The sequence below is a fragment of the Melanaphis sacchari genome, unplaced genomic scaffold, assembly GCF_002803265.2.
Source record: "Melanaphis sacchari strain LSU unplaced genomic scaffold, SCAv2.0 Contig1_pilon_pilon, whole genome shotgun sequence".
Lineage (NCBI taxonomy): Eukaryota > Metazoa > Arthropoda > Insecta > Hemiptera > Aphididae > Melanaphis > Melanaphis sacchari.
This window is the reverse complement of record NW_020270976.1, coordinates 1,426,708-1,451,281: the sequence shown is the minus strand read 5'-3', so window position 1 is coordinate 1,451,281 and position 24,574 is coordinate 1,426,708. Positions and strand designations below refer to the sequence as shown.

Genomic DNA, 24,574 nt, shown 5'->3' with positions numbered 1-24,574 from the left:
ACACACACACACACACACACACACACACACACACACACACACACACATATACATACATATGTAATATATATATAGTTTAAATGAACGATAGTGTACCAATCTTGTGATCAATTATACTATTATTATAATTGCTGCTTTTCTGTTAATTTTTTAGCACAGTTATTTTCTTAATTTTATTGTATTATTGATATCATTGAGGTAATTGTGCTATATTGTTCAGTGATTTTTTTCATTTTACTTTTGATGATTTAATCAAAATTGTTGTATGGTCCAGAAAAGTTTTTATGTTTATCTTTTTTTACTTAAGCGATTTATAGTTTTATGTATAGTTTATTCAAGAGGTAGAATCTTTTTTTTTCAATATAAATCAAGCCGTATTAATGTTTTATGAGATATTTTCCATATTTATTTATTTTTTTTATTTTTATTATTTGATTATATCCAATTTAGTATTCTATATTATTTCATTATATTTTAATATAAAATCGTATTTCACCTCCATTGTTATTAAAACAGTATCAACTTTTAAACCTATAGTGGTCTAAAATTTAAATTTTAAATTTTCGGAGAGATAATATTTTTGAAAATGTTGATATGAATAAATCTAATACTGGGCTAACGGTTTATTAATATTATAATAATTTAATGTTTAGACTATAGGAGAGAAGGGAGATATATGTTTAATATACATTTTTAGGTAAACCTTTTCGACTCATACAATCTAAACTTAAAATAATTATAGTTTATAAATAATTAGTATGATATTATATTAATGACGAAATCTTAATTGAAAAAATATTCTTATTGAAAATTAAATCAATTTAATTAATTGAAATTCAGTACTTCCTTCCTTTTATAATTATTTTATTTTAGGAGTTAAATATATTGTATTTTTATGAATTATTTTATACTGGACGTATTAGCGTAATTTGTTTTTATCAAAATAAAAATAATTAAACAACGTAATAAAATGTTATATTAGGTATGATAAAAATCTGGTCCCAATAAATTAGCCAAGGTCCAAATACCAGGTACACCATTTTTTCAATAAATATATGATGTGAATGAGAAATAAGTTGGTATACGAATATATTATTGTCTATTAATATTGTGACAAAAAAAATGTAAAATTAACCATAAAATTATTTTAGCCAAAACAGTGAAAACATTTCTAAGTAAAACCTATTTTATTAAAGAAAAATAATATTTTTAGAATCAGATTAAGGTGATACGGATTTTCACTTATAACATTTCTTACACGGGTAAATAAGAATAATTAAAATGGCTACTAAATCTAAGACTTAAGTTATATTTGTATATTTCTTAGTTAAATAGGTAACTAGTAAGTTATTTAATTTTGTTATATCTTTTAGTATACCATATATTTGAGTTAATTTTTTTTTTTAAACTAAAGTATTGTTATGAATGTTATGATAATTAATGACGCTGAATATATAGTATTAGTGATTTTAAATAAATTTTAATGTGTTTTCAAATAACCAGAATTAATTCTTTTAGTCATATTTTACAATTCACGAGTATATTATAGTTTATAACATACATATAAAATAAATAATTAACTTGCTAAATAAAAAAAAAAGTGCAACGAAATGAGTATAACGTATGATGTCAATAATTAGTATAAAAATAATAAATGTTATATATTATATTTGTTTTTATGTTTTTACGCAGATAATAATATTTACATAAAATAAACTGTAAGAAAAAAGTTTCTAAAACTACATTGAAATTCAAAGGTTATTTTTTTATATTTTTTGATTTTGAGCTACTGAACGAAAAATGTATTTTACAGTTGATGGTGAAATCGATAAACTGATTAAAATTATTTTATGTTTAAAAATAATATAATTAGTTATAATAAATTTATTTCGTTAAAAAGTTATAAAAATATGACAATGAATACAATTGAATAATCTAAAGTTTAAGAAATAAAGAGTTTTGTTACAAAGGAAAATATACGGACAGGATACAGAGACTGGATGTCGTACAATTGTTTCGCTTCGCTCACTTTGGCAAAAGCCAGTGTCGTATTATAATTTTAAATATGAATGAAATAATAAATCATTGCTTTCAAAAAATGATTATGAGCCAACCTTTATTTACTTTCGTGTTTAAATATTTTAAGTGGTTGTAAATAAATTATACATAAAAAATATAGACCAAATTTTACAAAAAGAATTTTATTAAGTTAAAATATATAATACGTATTAAAATATATCTTACAAATGTTTTATATATGTGAGGATTAAATTAAAAAATAATATATAGAACGAGCTTACACGTATGAAATGTAAACATCATAATATTAAATTAATATATTTAATAATAATTTAAATTTAAAAAAAAAAAAATTAATTAAGTTATTTAATTTTTTTTTTTTTATGTAAATAAGATGAGTTATCCATATTAAATATGTTTTTATTATTTTACTTGTATGTACTTTATTAGTACATCGCTTAAACGCATAATATCATTTTCTTTTTAAAAAAAATAATTTAGTTGAAAATTTCTTTGACCAATTATTACAAATAACCCTTTCTCTAAAATATGTTTCCTAGTTTTAATCTAATAAAAATTATCTACTTTATAAAATAATCGTTGAATTTTAACTGAATATATGCGTAATACTTATCTAAATTCCGAAAAAAGTAATCATACTTCAACACACATAATTAATTAAATTTAATGTTATGGCTATTGGCCCTTTACATTAATTTAATAGATACACCACCACGCTCATAATAAAATGAAAAAAAAAAACATTTAATCGTCCATAATTCTATGTATTATCTATAGTTTACTCCAAATATAGCCAACATTTTTTTAAAATAAATCTTATTAAAAATTTTATTAAATATTATTGAATTGACAAAAAAAAAAAAAAAAAAAAAAAAAAATGTGTATGGTTCAAAATTAAGTTTTAGTATTAATCATTCTACTATTTATCAATTAAATTTTATAGTAGAAAAAAATATATTTCTTTTTAGAATAAACAAAATATTGTACTAGTACTTTCTTAAAAATATTACAAGTGTTTGATTATGTTTGGCTTGCATGCATTCTATTTAAACTAAGATATATTTTACTGAAAAAATATTCCCTTATCTTTATTTTTATATCTGATCGACTTACTGCACTTATATCTGGTAATCATTAAAAAGAATTATAGTGTTGTTATAACCTATCCTTAGTAGAATTTTTTGTCGTGTGATACACGTCTTATTTTCAATTTACAGAAATCATAATTACTTAATGTTTATAATTTACCATATAACCATTTGAGATATTAAAAATTGTAATCAATAAAAAATAAGTTCCACGTGAAGCATAAATACTATTAGTTTTATAGAGACTTATAATTGTTATTTTCCATTATGACGTTTTTAGTTTGGAAATGTGCTCCAGAACTACGACTATTGATTCATATTAGTTGATGATAGAGAATAAGACTAATTAATAAAAGATTTAATTGCTTTTGAATTTTCAAGAAAATTGTGAAAATTTAAAAATATAGTGATATCATTTTGTAACATTTTAGTTTGAGAATATTTTCAAGATTTAAAAGCACTTTCATTTAAACATTGTTTATCATTTTACTATAACTCAACTATAAAAATAATTGAATTTTTGAATAATGAAGTCATAATAGTTAAAATATTATATTCATACCATAATCGATTTTTGAGATTGATTTTTTTTTTAAACTTTAACTGTAAGTAATACAATTTTCGTGTAAGTCAAAAATGCGTAATCAATTGTTAATCAAAAACACCAATAATTCAGAACGAAAAAAAAATTATAAATCATTATCGGCATAGTTATTACTTAAGTTGGTAAAAATATATAAGTAATAGGTATATTTCAGGTTTGCTTACTGAAGGAAAACTAGATATCGTAATTTAGTATCATATTTCATTGTAAAAGTAGGTTTGAATAGATTTTATCAATGTTATAATACCTAGTTTTAATTACCTAGAGTACTATAAATATATTATGCGAATAAAGTTTCTGAAAATGTAATGTTTGTTTATCAATGTCAATGTATTTTTATTAAAATAGTTCAATTATACTTAATATATTAAATTGTTTATACTTTAATTATTTGTTTTAAATTATTTTAAGCGATAACTAACATCAATTACTCATAAAATTGAACATTTATTTTGTTCAAAATTTAATACAGAATTTTTTTAAATTTAATTTTCGTTTAAAAAATATATGATGTTTATTATTAAATAATATGATGAGAAAATAAATTATTTTTATTTTAAAAGTAATCCATCAGTTCATATTTTCATAAACTGCTTAAAAAAAAAAATAATGATTCTTATAGGCAGTAACAATTTTCTTTACAAAACTAAAAAAGTTTGGTTAAAAGGGAAACTGTTCTTTTCTTAATGAAAATCAAGTTTTTGTTATCCACTAGAGTAAGTTCTAATTTTTGTTGATGGTTTATATTTTATTTAGAAGTTTTCAAATTTTGATTTTTCGTTTTTGATTGTTAGATAGAATTGTTGATTAATATACATAATTTTTCATAAAAAATTCTACTTTTCTCTCAACGAAAACAGACTTTTCATTTTGAGATACTTAATAATTTATGTTATAGTATGTAACCGTGTTGTTTTATTATTTACGTTACGTTTGTAAATGAAATAATATATAATATACAATATTTATTTTAATTTTACTATAATGTATGTGTAATGTACTATGTTTAAAATACCTTTTTAAATAATATTTAAAATAAAAATAAAAATTTAAAGCTTCAAAAATTGGAGCTATATATTTTTTATGGTGATTAATTGTATTCAACGAATTTATTACATTTTTATAATGTGTTAAGTTGTATTACAAATGTCACTGTCAATGGTCACCGTGTTCTGTACATGTGAAAATATTGTTCACTGGTCTAAATTAGCATTGACAATACCTATAAAAACGTATCCATTTATTTTAATATAGTTATTCATTAAACTTCACGTGCAATTAATTAATAAAATTAATTATATTTCATATTTATTAACATGAAACAAATATTAACACGTTTAGAAAATTATTCTGTTTTGATCATGAAGATAAAATATACCTAATTTGTTATTCAAAATATTAAAAGCTTAAAATATATGGGAGTAAATTAAAATTTTATATTTTATATGATTAAATTGAAGACATTTTATAATTTAATGCAATGGTTAATAAACAATAAAAAAAATATAATATCGGAAATCATTGGTCATTGGTTTTTTTTCCATAAGTGTTCGAAATTTGAATTTTGACAAAATAAATAATTTTATCAACAACAATTTTACTTTCATCATAAAATATTTCTTTTAGATTTTTATTTTCTCAAAAAATATTTGGAAATTAAATTTATAATCTTTTTTGTGATCAATAGTTATAAGTTATATAATTTAAGATACGTCTTTAAAAAAATGTATGTACATTATTTGGTACGCTCATAATAAGTATGACTATTATGGTATACAAACATGTATCAAATAAAAATTTATATTTCCAATCTCAATGACCGTTCATTTAAAAATATATTTAAAATTGTATTTTATTGTTTTATTATATTGTATATAGTGATGTAGAGCATTGATATTAATATAAATTAATATTTTGTTTTTACGCAGAAAAGAAATTGCTAAGAAAAATATCATTTTTAAGAATACAATACAGTGAGTTCAAATTCATTATTAATTAATTTCACTTCTTAGAAGATTATCTCGGTTTCTCTTTCTTGTAACACTGAAACAAGGTAAATATTAAATTGGTATTGTAGAGAATAATATAATATTATGATACATTGACCTATTTATGTTACCTATTTAAATAGAAAACACAACTTCGCAGTGATCAATGTAGCTCTCTTTATGTTTCATAACAAGTATTAATAACTATCTATTTATATAGTCTTTGATACATAAATCGAAACTTTGGAATTTCTGTTTTACGGGGCGTTCTTGTTGACGCCCCGTAAAACATGACGTATTTAGGATATAAATATAATACTGTTTTATAAAGCAAACTTAATATTTTCTAAAGTTTAAGGCTGCATTTGAGTACCAAACTGTACATAATATTCATTAAATTTATATACAGAATACACAGCATTAATATTATCTCAGGTGTAGATTACCTGTTTTAAATACAACCAAGGCTTATTCTATATAACGCAATTGCGTAATTTTAGCATACATTTAATCCGAAGCAAAGTATACAGCAGGTATCCTACTCCTCACAGACTCTTTTTTCACTAACTGAGATTATTTTATTTCCTGGAGACATATAACTTATAACGCCTATGCAATTATATTATATATCAGTGATATAAAAGGAGGATATTATTTTTCCTGATAAAATCTAACTTGACCTTTTTTCGACAGTTCTCATTTTTACCAAACGCAAAAAATAACATCTGAAGTGCATAAACGAAAATTTAATTTTTTTTCTCTTAAACTTAAAATGGATTATAAGAAAATTAAGTAAAAAAAGGTAACAAAAATTTAATGATTAATTATTTATTTATAAATTTGAATTATATTTTATTTATTACCTAACCTAACTGAGTATCCTCCTAATCTCATGATTCATGTTATCTTCTTTTATTTGTCATTTTTAAACCTACTCATTGTAAAAAGGATGTGTATAGATTTTAGATTTATTTCAATAAATAAAAAAAAAAAAAAAAAAATTATATTTTATTGAACACAAAATAAACTTAAAAATTATAATGGGACCTTTCGGTACCCATAGTATTTAAACCTGTGTACCACCGCACCTTCTAATCCACCATAATTATTCTCAGCTGAAATATACAAACCACATAAAACAATTATTTTATTATGGGTAATTATTTTAACTTTTGGCACGAAATACGACATCAACTATAAATTTGTACGAAGAGTTTTTAGAGAAACAAATGTGAAATGACATTTGAACTGTTCTAGAAATGTTAATAAATTTAAGTTTATTACATATTAAGATATATAATTTTATATTAAATTCCGATATAAAAAAAAAAAAATAAATAAATAAATAACCTTTTATTAATTTTAATTTAATACCTACGTTTTGTAAAATTTCAATTTTTTTCTATCATTCATTATTATTTTATAATTTTTATAAAATAAATGTTATCACAAAATAGTATTTTCTTATAATACAAAATCATTTTTAATAAAAATTATTTACACGTTAATAATAAATTAAAATTGAATATTGTCGCAAATAATTAAAAATTTTATAAGCTACACCTGTATTCAAAATGTTTAGTGATTATATGCAAAAAAAATAATTTTACTTATAATTTGTTGCTGATGTCCATTTTAGAGCATAAGATTATTATTAAATATTGAATTTAAAAAATGATTATTTAAATTTATTTCTTATACATAAAGTTTTAAAAATACTATGTAATCTTGGTTACATATTTAAAAAATGTAAAATAATTTTCTACGGAGTATAAAACTGAAATCTACTTTATTTTTATCGTGTATATATTTGCAGCAACAATGGTTATTTAAACATATCGACAATGTTTACATGAGCTTATAATTAAAATAGTAGATGAAATATTATTTTATATTTATCATCAGTAGATGTATATATTGTGAATTTATTTTTGTTGTAGTATCCTATTAAGAACTTATAGACTATCAAAATATTATAATTTACATAACTAAATAAACTTAGCATTTATAAAAATATGATTAATAGTTAATATAAAGATCATACTTACCTAAATAATAATTATCTATATATTTTATAAAATTAAAAGTTACTTTGGTAATATTTAATTGATTGTAAAACTAATATTCACTAAAATTTTATTAAGATCTTAGATTTATCATTAAGTAAATTTATAGGTATATATTAAACTAGCATATAATTAATATTTTATCATAGCCGTGTATTGTAATATAATTATTAAGGTATTTTTTTTTAGATAGTGCATTGATTTGCTTTATTTTTTTCTATAATTTAATATACTTGTGAGTATAGTAAATTTCTCAAGTAGACTATTTCATATATTTAGTCTATATTATTACAGACGATGACAAATTAACAAAAGAAATCAAGAAGCAGAATAGGTCAAGCAAAACAAATTTCCCTCAAAGAGTGGAAATTACTAACATAAAAAATCTGTGTATACATACTGAAAAAATGCTCATTAAAACGTACATTTGGAGTATGGCATTATATGGATGCAAGACATGTATGATAAATAAAAAAGAAATGAAGATTTTAGAAACTTTCGAATATTGTGTTGAAAGAAAATTCAAAGAATAAATTGAAATGAAAAAAGCAAACGAAGACGTCTTAAAGACAATAGATGAAAATTAATAGACACTCTAAGGAAAACGAGATGGCAGACGATAGGCAGCACAATGAGGTATGGCGACGAACTACCTACTCAGTTTAATAACTGAAAGAATCACAGAAGGAACACGATCAAGAATAAAAATATATCAGCCAAATAATGAAGGCGCAGAGTCACTTCTTACAGTGAACTTAAGGATCTGGCAAACGATAGAAAAAAACAGAGAAGACATTTGTTGTGAATTAATTTGTTAAAACCAATTTCCGGATTAAAAAATAATAACAACAATAATAATTATAATAATGAGTAAAGACATTTTATTTAAAAATTTCAAGATTTTCTTGAAAAATAATATACATTTTTCAATGTTGACAATCGTGTAATATAATCTACACTCATTTTACAATCTATTACACATACTACACAAAACATTTGGACAATTGAGCTATGTTTACTACTTTAAAATATGTTCATAGGAAAAAAATACACATCGTTGTAAAGTCAATATCATTCTCGCTCCGTTTAAGATTTGAAAATTTTTTTTTTTATAAAAATGTGATCGATGAACCTGACAGCTGGTTTTTTATTTTAAAGCTTTAATGATAGCGTTTATTTTTTTATAAATTCAATAATAAATTTATGTGTTAATAGCTTATATATTTTTTTATTGAGAATTTGATTTTCACAATGAAAAAAAAAATTATAAATGACTTACCTTTGGGCAAGAGATATTTTTAAAAATAATTTTTGTTCTTTTGTAAGTTAGTTATTACAGTGAAAAAATATAAAGTTTATAGCGTGATTGTTTAAAAATATTTGAGAATCTGTGATGTTAAAACAAAGTACATGTGCAAGACAAAAATGTTTAAACGGGTGTTAACAATTAACAATATTTTAAATTCATAACTTTTGGATTATATCACACATTCAAATTGAATTAAATTGAATTTTTAGATAATTATATATAGTTTAATAATTTTAATAATATCTGGTATTCCATCTGATAAGTGCTAAACTGTATAGTATTATACTTAAACTTTAATTAGCTAATTAAATAAGTGTCAGTATTCAATTTTTCAATGTAAAACAAAACGTAATTTTGTATTATATTATTTTGTATTAAATATAATATTCTAGGTAAAAATATTCAAAAAACATAAAAAACTTAATTAACTAGTTTAATATTAGATATATATATATTTAAATATCATAACGTTGAAACTTTTAAGTGTGAACATAAAAGTCAGAGGAGTATATTTAATAAAACCATAATTACATTTTAAGCATTTATAATGAGTATTAATCGTTTTTTTTTTTTTTTTTTTAATGTCTATATAATTTATAGATTTAACGTTTGTGAAATAATATATATTAACCATTCGTTGGTACTTACCAGGCACTAGTTATTCGTATCCAAATTTGATCAACTCTTATGATTAATACCTACCTTTTTTGTCTATGGTACTACACATAATTATTTCATTTAGTTTTCAAATCTTAGGAAGAAATAAAAGAGTTCAATAATTTGTAATTTATCAAAATGTCTATTGCCATAAAAATAAAAGGATTAATGAATTATATATATTCTGTTTTTATAATTGCTAATTGATTTATAACTTATAAGTAAATAAAATTAATTTCAAGTTAATAAAAATATTGGCGAAGACAAAATGTTTGTATACTTTTTATTTTGCCTTTAATAAGATATTGAAATTTAGTTTATTTAATATTTAATTTTTAAATACATAGGGTTGCTTAAGTTTTTTTTTTTTCACAAATGTTTTTATAACTTTTACTCTGAACAATTTCACAACAAAAAATAGTATACACACACACACACACACACACACACACATATATTATATATATATATATATATATATATATATATTGAAATAATTATTAGAAAGTGTGACAAACTTAAGTACTTATAAATGTTAAGTAAGCATAAAGAAAATAAACATATTATAAAGTATTCATAATTCAATAAATAAACACGAAAGCAATTTTTAAACGATTAATCGTATTAACTGAATTTTAAAAACAATTATTGATATTAAATATGAGATTTATTATATTTTAACAAAATATAAACACACCAATATCAATTAAACGTATATTAACAACGAAAAGTGGCTATACTTTAAAATATCTTATTTTTAACAAATACATTCGATAATATTTATTAATAATAACAATATCATACATATTTCCATATCTTTAAATAAAGTATAGTTATTGAAAGTATTTCTTAAAAAAAACTAAAAATGTGTATTCCACAGTATTATAATTAGTTTTTAATACATTGAAGAAATTATAGTATTATAGCTTTATTTCCTTTTTAAATCCAAATTTCAAAATTAAAAATGTGCAAACAAGCGACAAAGCAAAATAAGACGCTAATGGATTATTAAATATTAAATATCTTTTCAAAGTTCAACGTGAAGTTCCAAACTGATTTTATACAGCAAAATGTTATATTGCTATTAAATTAGTTACACAATCTATGTAATATATTTATAATTAATGTATATTAATCACATATATAAAGTCATAAGTATGTACAACAATTTTTTAAATTATATATTTCGTACATATCTACAAAATTCGTTTAATAATAATATGCATCGCTTTGTTGTATTTGTAAATAATCATTTTATTTGTTAACACTTAATCTAATCTAAAAATTTCAAAAGATGAAAAAAAAAAAATAAACAAAATTATAATAATAAGTAACACACAATGGAATTTACTTCATTTTTGAAAAAAATATACATCAACCTGATTGTATCGTTTTTCTAATTATGTCATTTAATAATTTCTTTTTACCTCTTCCATATTACTCAACGTGTTAATTTTTGTTTTTTTTTTTTTTTACAATTTAAACTTATTTACATGTACAAGTGTGAAGTACAAGAATTTTAAGATATATTTATTTATGTATATTTATTTATGTATATATATATATATATATATATTTCCACATTTCGACTATCTGAATACATTCCATAGCAAGACTGATGCAGCGATTATCGTTGAATGGTTGATAGAAGGCGTAACCTGACATCCAAAACTCGGAGACGTAACTGAAATGAAAAAAAAAAAATTAAATAATTAAATGCAAATTATGATAATTATTGCATTAACATGAACCCTAAAAAAGTTGTATACGTCGTGTAATTAATTGTTTTAAAAGTTAAATTATTAGTTTATTTTTAATGCAATTAGTGTAGATTTATATTAAATAATTCGAAATTGTTTGTTATTGTTTTTCAAAATAGGAATGTAGTGCCAGCTTGAACTTTAAATTTTTATTTAAAAATTATAAGGACAATATCCTTTTAAAATTTGATGTACAAAGTATAATTACTAATCAGTATCTCAGTAAGGAGTAAAAACCATTTTAGTATTTAATTTAAAATACTTTTCTTATCGCATATCAATAATTCTTGTTAAAAAATTATCATTCAAATAATCAGTTATCATACTTAGCAAGATTTAAATTAAAAAAAAGAAAATGTAACTTCTTTACTGTAACAGTAAGTATTGAGTGTACTTTGTCGATAATGTAATATTACTTACTTATCTATTTATAAGTAGGTATTTAAAACTACTGTAAGAAATTAATTATTTAGTATTCTTATATTCATAACTTGTTCACCATAAATTATCAATAAAATATTCTATAAAATTAAAATGAAAAAAAAAAATACGACAAAAATAATTTTAAAAATAACAATTTTTTTTAGATTTTTAACGCTTAGATAAAATTATGCTTTCTCGGATGCTTTATAATATTTTCTGTAGACTATTTGTAGGTGTGTACATTTTGCTTACCTAGTTTATCTCTTACATAAAGAAAAACTACAACGCAAATAAATTAAATTACTTTTCCAAGTACAAATAACTGTAAATTCGATTTCAAATTGAGATATATATATATATATATATATATATATATATATATTAAATACTATATTAAGCTCTATGTAACGCCAGGCAATCCACAAAGAAACAAAAAATTTATTAAAACCGATGCTAAAACAAGAATTTCAAACTGAATCCAAAAAAAATAACCATTAACTGCAAATGTTGTTTATTTTCTATGGAAATAATACTACAATATGTTTTAATTTGTTTTAAGTTTTAAATAAAAATCATCATGTATACAGAAATAATACATTAAATATAACTGTAGTAATAATAATTTGAAAATAAAAACATTCGAGTAATTATTATACCGAGTTCTATTTATATTCGTTTTTTGAATGTAATAACTTATCATTGCTATCAAATATATATATTTATTATTCAGTACTATTTTTTGCGCTGACATGTTGGAATATAAACCTGTGCTTAAATTTCTGATTTTAAGACAATTTATTTATTTTAATTAATTTATGGTAAAAAAATTAAATTTTTTATTGTTTTTAAGTTAAACTATTAAACTATAATTTTTAAACATTAACTTAAATTGTAAATTTATCATTTTTTATATATTGACTTAGATGCGTTATATATGAGATGGATATAGTAAATAATTTATATGTATTTATAATATAATAATGTGTTTACGTAAACTTAAAATAATAAAAAAGATATTTAATTTTTTTTCTTTTATTTAACAATGTTCAAACAATGCAAATTACACAATATTACTATTAATAAGATTATTATTTTAATTAACATTTTTCATCTTACATTGATTTAATGACATTTGAGAGGTCACGCTATTGATTACAAGAATACTAGTATTTATAATCGATGATCATACCTCTGTCTTATGCATCAAATAAATGTTATGTTTTATAAAGTTTAACCTTGTATACTTTAAAAATGGCAATAGCCAAATGAACATATTCGTTAGTAACTCATACGTTCATTGTTTTTTCGTATAATATAATATTATTTATAGTATTTTTTAATCGTACAATTTCATTATCCAAATAGTTTTATTTTGATATTATATTATATAATTAAGAGTTTGTAAATTTACAACTACTAAATAACATATATATTTAAATTAAAATTTCATAGTTTTTAAATTAATAAACAAAAATTTATTGATGTATTCAAGAATTAAGAATAATTGTAATTTTTAGTATTATGTTGTTAAGTAAACACTTAATTAGTAAAAGTAAAGAGTAAATTGAAGTTAATTTCGAAGTTTAGATGGTTTAATTGTTTGTATAATTTGATATATTATATTATTAGAAGAAATGCATATTATACGCATAAAGTTTTAAGTGAAATTCATTTACAATAATAAATCATAGTCATATTTTGCATTAAAAACTTTTTAAGCTTTTCAAAAAAAAAAAATGTCTACTTGCGATTTTTTTTTTTTATATAAATCAAATTATGATGTCCAACAAACATGAACAATTTTATTTTAATTCTAAAAATTGTTTAATTTATAGCATATACATTAAATAATTTATAGTTCTTCACAGAGAACTTATAAATGAATACTTTTTTTTAAACATTTTATACCACGAAAATTATAAAATTAAGATATAAATCATAAACCTGAGTTTGAAGCATATATTATTTATATTTTTTATCGTTTTTATAATTATGAAGAAATTCTAAAAAATAATTTTTTATGTCTATATTTTGTACATAATATATATTAATTGTGTTAATTTTATATTTTAAAACATGAAGAATTCAATACCTATATAATTTATAATTTAAAATTTAAGATGTATTAAAAATAATTAATTTAAAAAAAAAACTAAATTGACTTCTTTAAAATAGTAAAATCTATGAATTTTAATTTGAATATTTTATCAAAAACTAAAATTAAATAAACATGTATAATTTACAATTTACCAGAATACATACAGATAAAAAATTAAACGATAGAAGATAGACAGAAGAAATACAATAAATTCTACGAAAACTAATGGAAATACAATTTTTAGGAACCCATTAGACTCAATATTGAATGTTTGTGAAACATTTTAAATACCCATAACATTATCGATGATAAGTATAGAAAAATAAAAAATGTAATCTCTTAAAAGTTCTAAAATTAACTCTTGGTTAGTAATCATACCGCTGTTATAATCTATATTTTTAGTTAAATAATCAAGTTTTATAGATTATAAATTATAAATGGTAAAGAGTGGTACAATAATATTGAAGATATAAGGTTTATAATTTTCTTATTTTTCAACACACTTTTTGGACAAGTGAGAGTTTAAATGTATTGTTTGTAATGATTTTGAATTCCATTATATTTATCATTTTGAGAAACAACGATTTAGCACATCCATTGCAGCGATTTTCTCATTGATAAGTTACGCTTTAAACCTATTAAACAGCAGATAAACTTCTTTGATTTTTTTTTTTGTATAAAATAATATAACACACGTCATAAAATAAAATATTGATCATTAAGCGATTCTAAAAATATACTAATCTCAGTATAAAATAATCAAAATAATGAAATATATTACAAACAATAACTTTAGGTGTTTAAAAAATAACAAATTCTATATTAATGATTTAAAAAAATAAATAATCATAATAAATAACACCAAAATATTATTCCTCCAAATAAAAAACATCTGTTATTGCTCAAAATAAAAATAAAAACAAAATTTTACAAATAATTTATTCAGTTATTGTCTTGATATGGTACTATGCCCAACATTATAATGCACTTTTGTATGTAAAATGTATATAAAGTACTCAACTTACTAATACACAACTTTTAGCACAACAATATTTATTGTTTTGTTGTATTAACATCTGTTACTCATTCTCATTCAATACAATTTGTTTACATTCACTTTTTCAGAACATTAGTAGACCACCATTCATTTATTAACAACATTTTTTTTTCCAGTTTTTGTACATATTTTAGAAGTTTTTTGTATTGATAAAAAGAAATATGGTCAGAATCGATGTTTAATATTACGATTAATTAATTAATTTGTTTGATAAAAGTGAAGGTGTTGTAGAAACTAATTTTATTTTAAATTATTTTAATTTTAAAAATTCCTTATCATTTAATATATTAATCTGTAATATTAAGATAGAATTAAATTTGTTATCTTACTTTTTTTTAAATTTACTTTAATTCGTAACTCATTCTCAGTATCTAGTTTATTATCTTTACTAACTTTTATAGCATTATCTATTAAAATGTTCAACAAAGTTTTATAAAAGCTACTTTATAATTAAAACAAAATATATAGTGTTATATTAGTGTGGAAATTTAACAAATACAATTTTATAGGATGGGTTAGTATTCCATGACTAATATTAATATTTAATAATCGTATATATTTATACAAAGTTAATAAGGTGTATATCTAAAATTAAAATTAAATTTAATATTTAAAAAAATATGTGAGAAACAACTGGCATTAAATAACTTTAAAAATTAATAATTATGTTTAAGTTGCACTAATACATCTAAGTGTAATTTAGAATACTTTTAGTAAGAACTATAAAAATGTTCTTTTTAGTTGTGGTAAAAACAAGAATTAAATAAACCGATATAATTTTCTCTAAAATATTTTATTTAGGTACCTATTTTATCAGATATAATGATGTTCCATAAATTTGATGTAATGAATACTTTTCACAAGAAATAAGTTTGATACCTGAGATTATAGTTTAATTAAGTAGTGATTCATCGTGAGTGTCCATTGATAAAACCTAGTATAAGTTTTGAAATATGGAACTAAAATAAACTTCATGTAATTTAATTAGAGCAAGTTTTATAAAAGAACATTTAAACAAATTAGCTTTAATAAAAAAATTATTTTTGAAATACAAATATCGATGAGATTTTAAGAATAAAAAAATAAAAGATCTTTTATTGTTAATTTAAAATATAAGATTTTTACCTTTTTTTCTGATTAATTTCATGTAAAGACTTACAAAAATAACTAAATTTTCCTTTATTCAATCATATACAAAAAAAAAAAGTGAATCGTAAATATTTATCTACTACCATAACTCACCAAAACATATCTGTAATTCATTGTTTTTAGTGCTGGGGAGAAAATTTCTAGTCATTTAGCATGTGTATACAAAATATAATTTTTTTTTTTTTTTTTATTCATAACTTAATTGGAAAGTTTGAAAAAACAGATAAGAAACGGAAACTAAAGTCATTAAACAGAAAATTATGTGTGTGTCCAGTGTAAGGAATATCACATCAGCCAATGTTAAAGATTCATATTACATTGAAATATTAGATAGGTAAATATGGTAGAGGATGTTTATATATTCGAAATTGTATCCCTTCCCTCTCCTCCTTACAAAAATATGAGATTAATTTCTACTTATTGTTTAAGAAATAATAGATAGAAACGAATGATATTTGTGATAATGATATACAATTAGAGTACAAGAAGTTTTGACGTTCCTATAAAATTTGGGGGAGGGAGAGAATTTTCTAAATTTTTCTTAGGTTTCATTGCAATACAGCGAATGTAGTAGAATAACTACGTAAAAATAACGAGTAATGGACTCAAGAGAATGGATAGAATCTTCAGAAATGTTAAGTGTCTCTAAGACATGATTTGAACGTGCAAACGTAGAAGACACTAATAATATAGTGCTCGTAGGAGGGAGTGGTTGAAAAACAATTTCTTAAATGGGATTAACTCAATGGAATAAGCACTTTTTGGCTCTTGTCGATGAAGTCTGGAACAATCAATGGCACGCACATTGACCTGGTATTCTTGTACACAGAAGAGTAGTGAACACGTCGATTTGATATTGCTAATACTGGGAAACATAAAGTAGATAATATGTAATTGTCCAAAAACCGTAACTTTTATCTACTTAATTTTTTATTGTTTTGTCATAATTTATGACCATAAACGATGCTCTATTTAGAAATAAAATTTATAGTTACATAATTTATTTTAATATCTAATTAATTTACAAATGAGTTGTCGCTGAATGGTTCTTCACTCAAAAGAAAAATATATTAATTTTTTTAAATAAATATAAATAAGATTTCAATTTATTTTATAATTACATTTTGAAAATGCTTTCGATATCTTTATAATATACATTGATTTACGAAGATACTTCGTTTTAACACTTCCTTGAAAATAGTATTTCCAAATTTAACGATAGAGAGGTAATATCTATATATATAGTATTATGGTAGAACTGTATAACCAATTGGCTATTGTGGAATAACCGAATAATGTACGTGAAGATACTTTTAAGTATAGACTGATCAAAAAATGCACATAATGTAAAATTTTAATGTTAAAAATAAAATAAAAATACAGAACTGTTATCTATGACATAGATTAGATGGATCTCGTATAAATTTTAAATATATTTAAATTCAGTTTAATTTAATATATTATGGGTATAACAGAATATTTTATTTTTTTTTAAATATTTACTGTGAAATTTTTATTAAATACTTTTGATATAAAATAAAATTGTAAGTTCAAAGAATATATCTGTCCTACATCATAGTTAGTATAATATTTAATATATTTTATATAATGTATTAAAACATTTTTAAATGTTTTAAATTATTATATTTATAATTTGGCGATGCGTTTACAACTTAACTGAATAAAATACTACTATGTAAATAATATTTTATTTTGTATCACTTTATATTTTAATTCATGTTTTATAATTTAAAGTTAGTGGAAATATGAATTATTACTTTTTTTTCTATTTCTATATTAAAATTTATATTTAATTATTAATGTATCGATTACATTGGAATATAATACTTAAAGGTATGCCATAACCTGAATGCAATATCAAGCATATATTCTTAATAACAATTTTATTCGTTTGTATTGCTCAACAATTAATAATTATAATAATTAGTTGTTATTTTTATTGAAAAAAAAAAAAAATTGGAAAGCTGAACTTTAAAAATTTGATCTTATTAATATTGAATTATGAATGAAATTCAATAATACCCAAAATCATTAATTGTATCCAGTTATAGAGTAAAATATCCAACACGTAAGTGAATATATTATTTCTAATCTTTAAAAAAATAACTTATTGTTAATTTTTTTATTTTAAGTATTTAAAATATTTTTTATTACACGAATCGTTAAAATGTCTAAATAGAACAATAATTTAATTTTATGAGAAAGAAAAAAGACGTGCTTCACAAAATGCAGAAGTCTACCAGTGGAGGAAATCCAAAGTTATTATTCAGAATCGGTAATAAACAACTATTTGTCAACATTACTTTCATGTATATAATATATAGATAAAATTGGATATTGGAAAAATATCCCTTATGTATGAAAATGATATATGTTTCATCGTATTTATTTTTAACTTCATATTTAGCCAATTTTTTTATCAATGTCATCAAAACTACGATGTACTTATAATAATTTAATTAATTACATGCAAAATCACCCTTGCTATATATTAAATATTAAGATATTTTTTAGCTGGATTTTATGCATATCCTCAGGAGAGAATTAAATTATTATTAATTAGACAATTTATATTTTAGTTTATTCAATGTAATCTGCAAGGTAAAATATAAGTAATTTATTAATTAATGACACATTTTTTGTACTAATTGTTGATTACAATACAATAATGTTGAAAGTAATATTTGTATAAAATAAAAGTGCAAGTAAATATTCTGTAACGTTGAATTTGTAGGAATTTAATTCTTAAATAATTATTTCAACATCATTAATTATAAATTAATACCAGTGGTATTTAAATATAATTTTTTATTTATATATACTTATTATGCATATGTATATAATATAACAAATTCGGCGAAATCGTTCTGCTTTATATTATCAGTGTCAGTGTACCTTGTGATTGAGTAGGTCACAGTAATATATGTATTCGATTTGTTCTATGATAAATCGTTGAGTTCAAAAAACGACTATGAGCTGTCAGTGAGACTAAATGTGTGAGAATATTTTACTATAAATTTATACAGATAAAACTATTTGTATTATTCTATTAGTGATATAGTAGGTTTAACTAATTTTTAAAAAAAAAAAATTATTTATAAATTGTAATAAAGTAATGATTAAAATTACATTACTATCTGTTTTTATGTCAATATCGTCATATCACGCTTAGACTGGTGTGAATGAGTTGGTGATATAAATAGCCTAAAATTAATCTAAAAATTTTAAAACAACATCACTACGTATTGTGTAGAATAAATAATAATATACGTAGTGGCGAAAAGTTTAAAGTTTTTACAAATAATAATTTTTAAATTACAACAAAATAACTAAACTAAGCGTTTTTCATTTATATATCTAAATTATTGAAATTTTAAGTTAAAATGTCAATAAAAATAATTGTGTAATTTTATTTCGGAGATTTTTAGATTTCTTTTCTGAGAGAAATTTTAATGAGAAAACTTTCATTACACTTTTAAGACCTAACTATAACAAAATAATATGAAATTAGTTATTTTAACGAATTTTGTCGTTTTGAACTTTAAATGCACATAAAAAGAAAAAACAGATAATCTTTCGTCTGAAATATAGATGTTAGTAAACCTTAATATTGACTTAGTGATTAAAATGTATTTTGTTAAATTTGAATTCAATAATATTTTATTGTACTTTGAAAACGATTCTAAGTGAAAACGGTCTGTAACTTTTATGGTATATATTTTATGATAAATTTAGAAAGTAATTAAAGTAATTTATTTTATTATGCGTGATTCGATGGTAGATTAATTTTTAGCAAAAATATCATATTTTTAAATGTTATTGTGTGTATAAAATATAATGATATGTATATTAAAAGTTTCAATATATTCTTGGTTTAAATATCTAATGTTGACCAAATTTTAACTGATTTTATCGAGAAAAAAAAATGTGTAAATATATTTTTTAGATTTTTTAAATACTGCATTGACTAAAAAGAAAAAATATATATTGTATCAAATTAACAATCTTTAGCTATAAAATATTATAAACATTTTTAATTTTAAAATAATTATCAAATTTTTGTAATTTTGAAAAATTTAAGAAAATTTGAATTTAAGTACTTATAAATAATATAACATGTATTTTTAATAATTTTGAGTTAGGTAATAATATCAAAAACTTATGAGAAACAATCTTGTGTTCTATTATTTTTTTAATCTTATTGATATATATATTTAAATGTGAATTTGTAAATACAAAAAAAAAAAATTACAAATTTTTGACGATGTTTCCAAAAATTGAATTTTAAATGCTTTTAAAAAAATATTGTAACATACAATATAAAGTATTTTCAATATTTTTCATCTTTAAATAAGTAACTTTCAAGGATTTTGACTAAACAAAAATCTTTTTATTAAATTTTTATAGAAAAAAAAAAAAAATTAAAAAAATAGAAAATTTTAAATGATTAAATATAGCTCAAAATGAATTGCAATTTTTTTTATTTTTTATAGAAAATGCTAATATATTGAAGTCATGATAATAAAATATTAACTAAAAAAAAAAATACATTATGTACAATTAGCACATTTATTTGTTTAGATTTTTTGGGTACATTTTTTGATAAGATTATTTTGAAAATTAATTAAAACTGTTCAATCCCTAAATAATACCAACTAGACAAAATGTGATAATGAAGATTACCCTTAATTTTTAAGACTGATGTATTTTTATTTTACATAAAGTGTACATAGACAAAAAAAAGCACTATTTACTAAAACCAATAAATATTAGTCTTTCATTAAGAACCTAATAACTAACATATCATATTATATTTTCTAAGATTTTAATAAGTAATACAATAATACCATTTATACAACTTAAAATAAAATACTGACCTTTTTCAGGTACTGGCTCTGTTGATTTTATTGGTAACCTGAGTTCCGAAGTTTTTCTGTACAATGTATTTATTAGAGCAGTACACTGTAGTAAAAGCTTACGGCCGTATTTGAAATGACTCTGATCTAATTTTAGAGTTACTGTTAATTTGATCAATTGCAAGGAATTTGAAATTGTGTACTTCAAAGCTTCTGGGCGATCAATCTAAAATCATTCAAAAACGATTCGTTTGTAATAATAGTCAATAATATACTTATTTATAATTTTTATAAATCGTATGCATTTTTAACTACAAAATATTATGCAGACGTTCTTGATTTTACGATTTTTGTCAATATTTGTACTTCAGATATATTTATTCATTATACTTTTTTAATTGTTTTAAATCCTTATTCGGACAACTTTTTAAGGGTATTTCTAATAAATTTTAAATATTTTTTAACCTACAAACTTGTGTAATGAAAATTTGTTATTACATATAATAGGTAAGTACTTAATATAATAGTTATTACCTACATATTCTATAAGTAACCATAAAAACATAATTTTGATCTCAGTTGTTAACATTTTAAATAAAGCATAGTAAAAGATAAAAATTATATTATAAGAAAAAAAGTATAAATATATAAATAAAAGTTTTTTTTTTATAGGCGTTGAAAATTAAAACTGTTTTGTTTCTATACTTAATAAATAATCAGAAGAGTCGAAAAAAAATAAATATAAACACAATTCATCATTAGATTATCCTTATAATGGTTTATATTATATTTATGTGCATATTAGCTTAATTCAAAGACTTAATCAGAAAGCATACACTGGATAATATTATAATACATAGTAGGTAAGAAAATTTCTATATTATAATAAATGTACATAATCAAGTATAATTTTATAATAATTTAATTTTGTCGATTATATTATATCATAATCAAAATATAATAATAAACTATAAAAGAATATTTAATGTAAATTTTTTTTTTTTTTTTTTATATATGCTTGAATTGAGAACATTATTTATATTTTGAACATTACAGTACAGATGGTTTTCTCTTAAAATTTTATAACAAAATTCATAAATCATCTAACGATCAAAAAAATATTAATATTACTAGGTACTAAAAATAAACTAATTATTTTAGTGAAACGTATTTCTGAAAAATAATACTATATTTTAAAATATTAAATAAGTCAATAGAAAAATTTCCAAAAATATAAATCGAAGTAAGTACCGATTCAGTAATCTCTATAATTACGGAAATGTTTTAATTCTATAAAGCTATTTTTTTTTTTTTTTTTTTTTTACTTAATAACATGTGATATTAAAATAAATTATAATAATTTTAAATACAACGGCAGTTTAAAAATTTTAAGAATTTTAAAATGCCTTTAAATTTCAGCATAGTGCAAAAAATGCTACTTCCTATTGGCTATTACCTCGCTATCGTTCCAATTGCTTACTCTGCTACCGCTGGACTATAATCACTAAGGATGAAGTTCACACTTGTGAAAAGTTATCTCATTTGAGAAGGAGATAGTACACACTCTACTCTCCCTCCAAATTATAAGAAAAAAAATATAACAAATACTAATAAGGTTGTTTCAATTGATAAATAATGAAAAAAAATAGGCATTAATTGAAGTTATTAAAACTGATTATTAACATTATAATATAATAATGAGCCTATTTAAGGTTTATTAGCTTGGTTAATTAAGCTATATGTCGTAAAAAATCTGTTATACGCAATGATATCAACTATGAAGCTGCGTTTATATACGTATCAGCTACGCAGGCCTGGTTAAGGTCAGCGAGTTACCGAGAAAATATCGGTGATCTAGTTATTTTTTTAAGTGTGATTTTATTTTTTTATAACAGTGATAAATTTTCACTTACATAAATAGAAAACATAATTTAATCGAATTATTAAAGTATTTAGCTGTAATCAAACGTTAGAAATTCTAAAATTTATTAAGCCAATATGTCCTATCTGCCCTAGTCTATTTTGTCTATCTGGCACTGTAGCTATGTTTAAATTTTTGGTTTTATTAATTATAGACTTTATCATTAAATTTCAATAAAATACATTTTGAAAGTACAAATAGTCAAATTTAAGTCGTTTTAGGTTATTAGCATATAGTATTTTTACCATTAAATTAAGATGCTACCACATTCGTCTTATATCAATTTAATATACTAAAATATTAAAATAGCTGCATTGATTGAGTTAAAAAAAAAAAAAAAGTACGGCACAAATAATAATTTGAGATAAACTATAATCATTAAGTCCTGTAAGATTTAAATTATAACTGGCAACTACTTATTGCTTATTTTTTAATACTTTTTGAAGCCTATCAAATTTTGTAAAAAAATATTTCTTCCAATTTTCAAAATCTAAGAGCTGTCCATCTGTATGAAAAAATATAGCTAGTATTGATAATTATTATTATAATTTTTTTTTTTTATGTTTACTTAGAAAAAAAAACTAATTGGCAAAAACTAGTATAAAAAATGTCGCTTACGTATTGCTTAATATACTAATTCATTGTTCAACAAATTGTTTAATTTTTTTTTTCAAATAAAACTATAACAATTAAAAATTAAAAACATTATATAAATTTACATTTTTAAAGGTGTGCATAAGCACATAATATATTAATGTTGTTAGATACATAACTACATAAGTATTGGTGTCTTTTAAGAAAAAAAAGTTTAATTTTTTTAAAGTATGGACTTAATTGGTATTTTTTTTATTTTTATTTTTATTTGTATTGTTTTTTCTGATCCAAATATTATTATATTTGTTATATAATATGTAAGTTGCATATGGTACCTATATATAGTACATTTGTATCGACTCCATTGGTTATTAAAATGTTATCGGTTGCACCAACCGCCGCATATGGTTTGTCATTATAAAATCCATTTTTGTTTCACAATCTTTTTTTTTTTTTTTTTTGTACAAAATAATAAACGAGAATAATACAATTTAACGATCTAATTACAATTTTTTATCAACTATTATATAATTTTATCGTTATGGTACTTTTCATATTCTCTTTAACCGAGAGAAATAAATTGACATAAAATATTTTTTCTAAACCCTAAAAATAACGTTTTAATTTATTTATTTATTTATGGGTATGTATTTACTGACCTTAAGTACTTACAATAACATAATGAAATTTAATAGCGCATAAAATATGTTTACACATTTATTTTTAGCTAATTATATATAATATATCTTATTTTTATTTCAATAAATTATGCTTCAAGTTATTTGATACTTTAATATTATTTGTGAATATATTATGTAATACGGTGTATAGTAATAATAAATAGCATATTTAGCTGTTACTGCGTCTCGCTGAAATTTTCTGTTTGAAATGCACTACATGTAATATTTTATATAATGTTTAAGGTACCAGTCAAGATAATTTA

The 24,574-nt window shown here is 21.0% G+C and overlaps 1 protein-coding gene across 1 annotated transcript in view; it reads right to left on the bottom strand.

Moving 5' to 3' along the window:
- Positions 1-11,092: 11,092 nt before the first annotated feature.
- The window catches only part of LOC112593207, a 121,495-nt gene continuing 108,013 nt past the window's right edge, over positions 11,093-24,574 (bottom strand). The window contains exons 5-6 of the mRNA XM_025337556.1: positions 21,138-21,342; positions 11,093-11,436 (exon numbers count right to left, since the gene is read on the bottom strand). Of these exons, the coding sequence (XP_025193341.1) occupies positions 11,342-11,436; positions 21,138-21,342 (300 nt within the window). The 3' untranslated portion in view covers positions 11,093-11,341. The remainder of the gene's footprint in view (positions 11,437-21,137; positions 21,343-24,574) is intronic.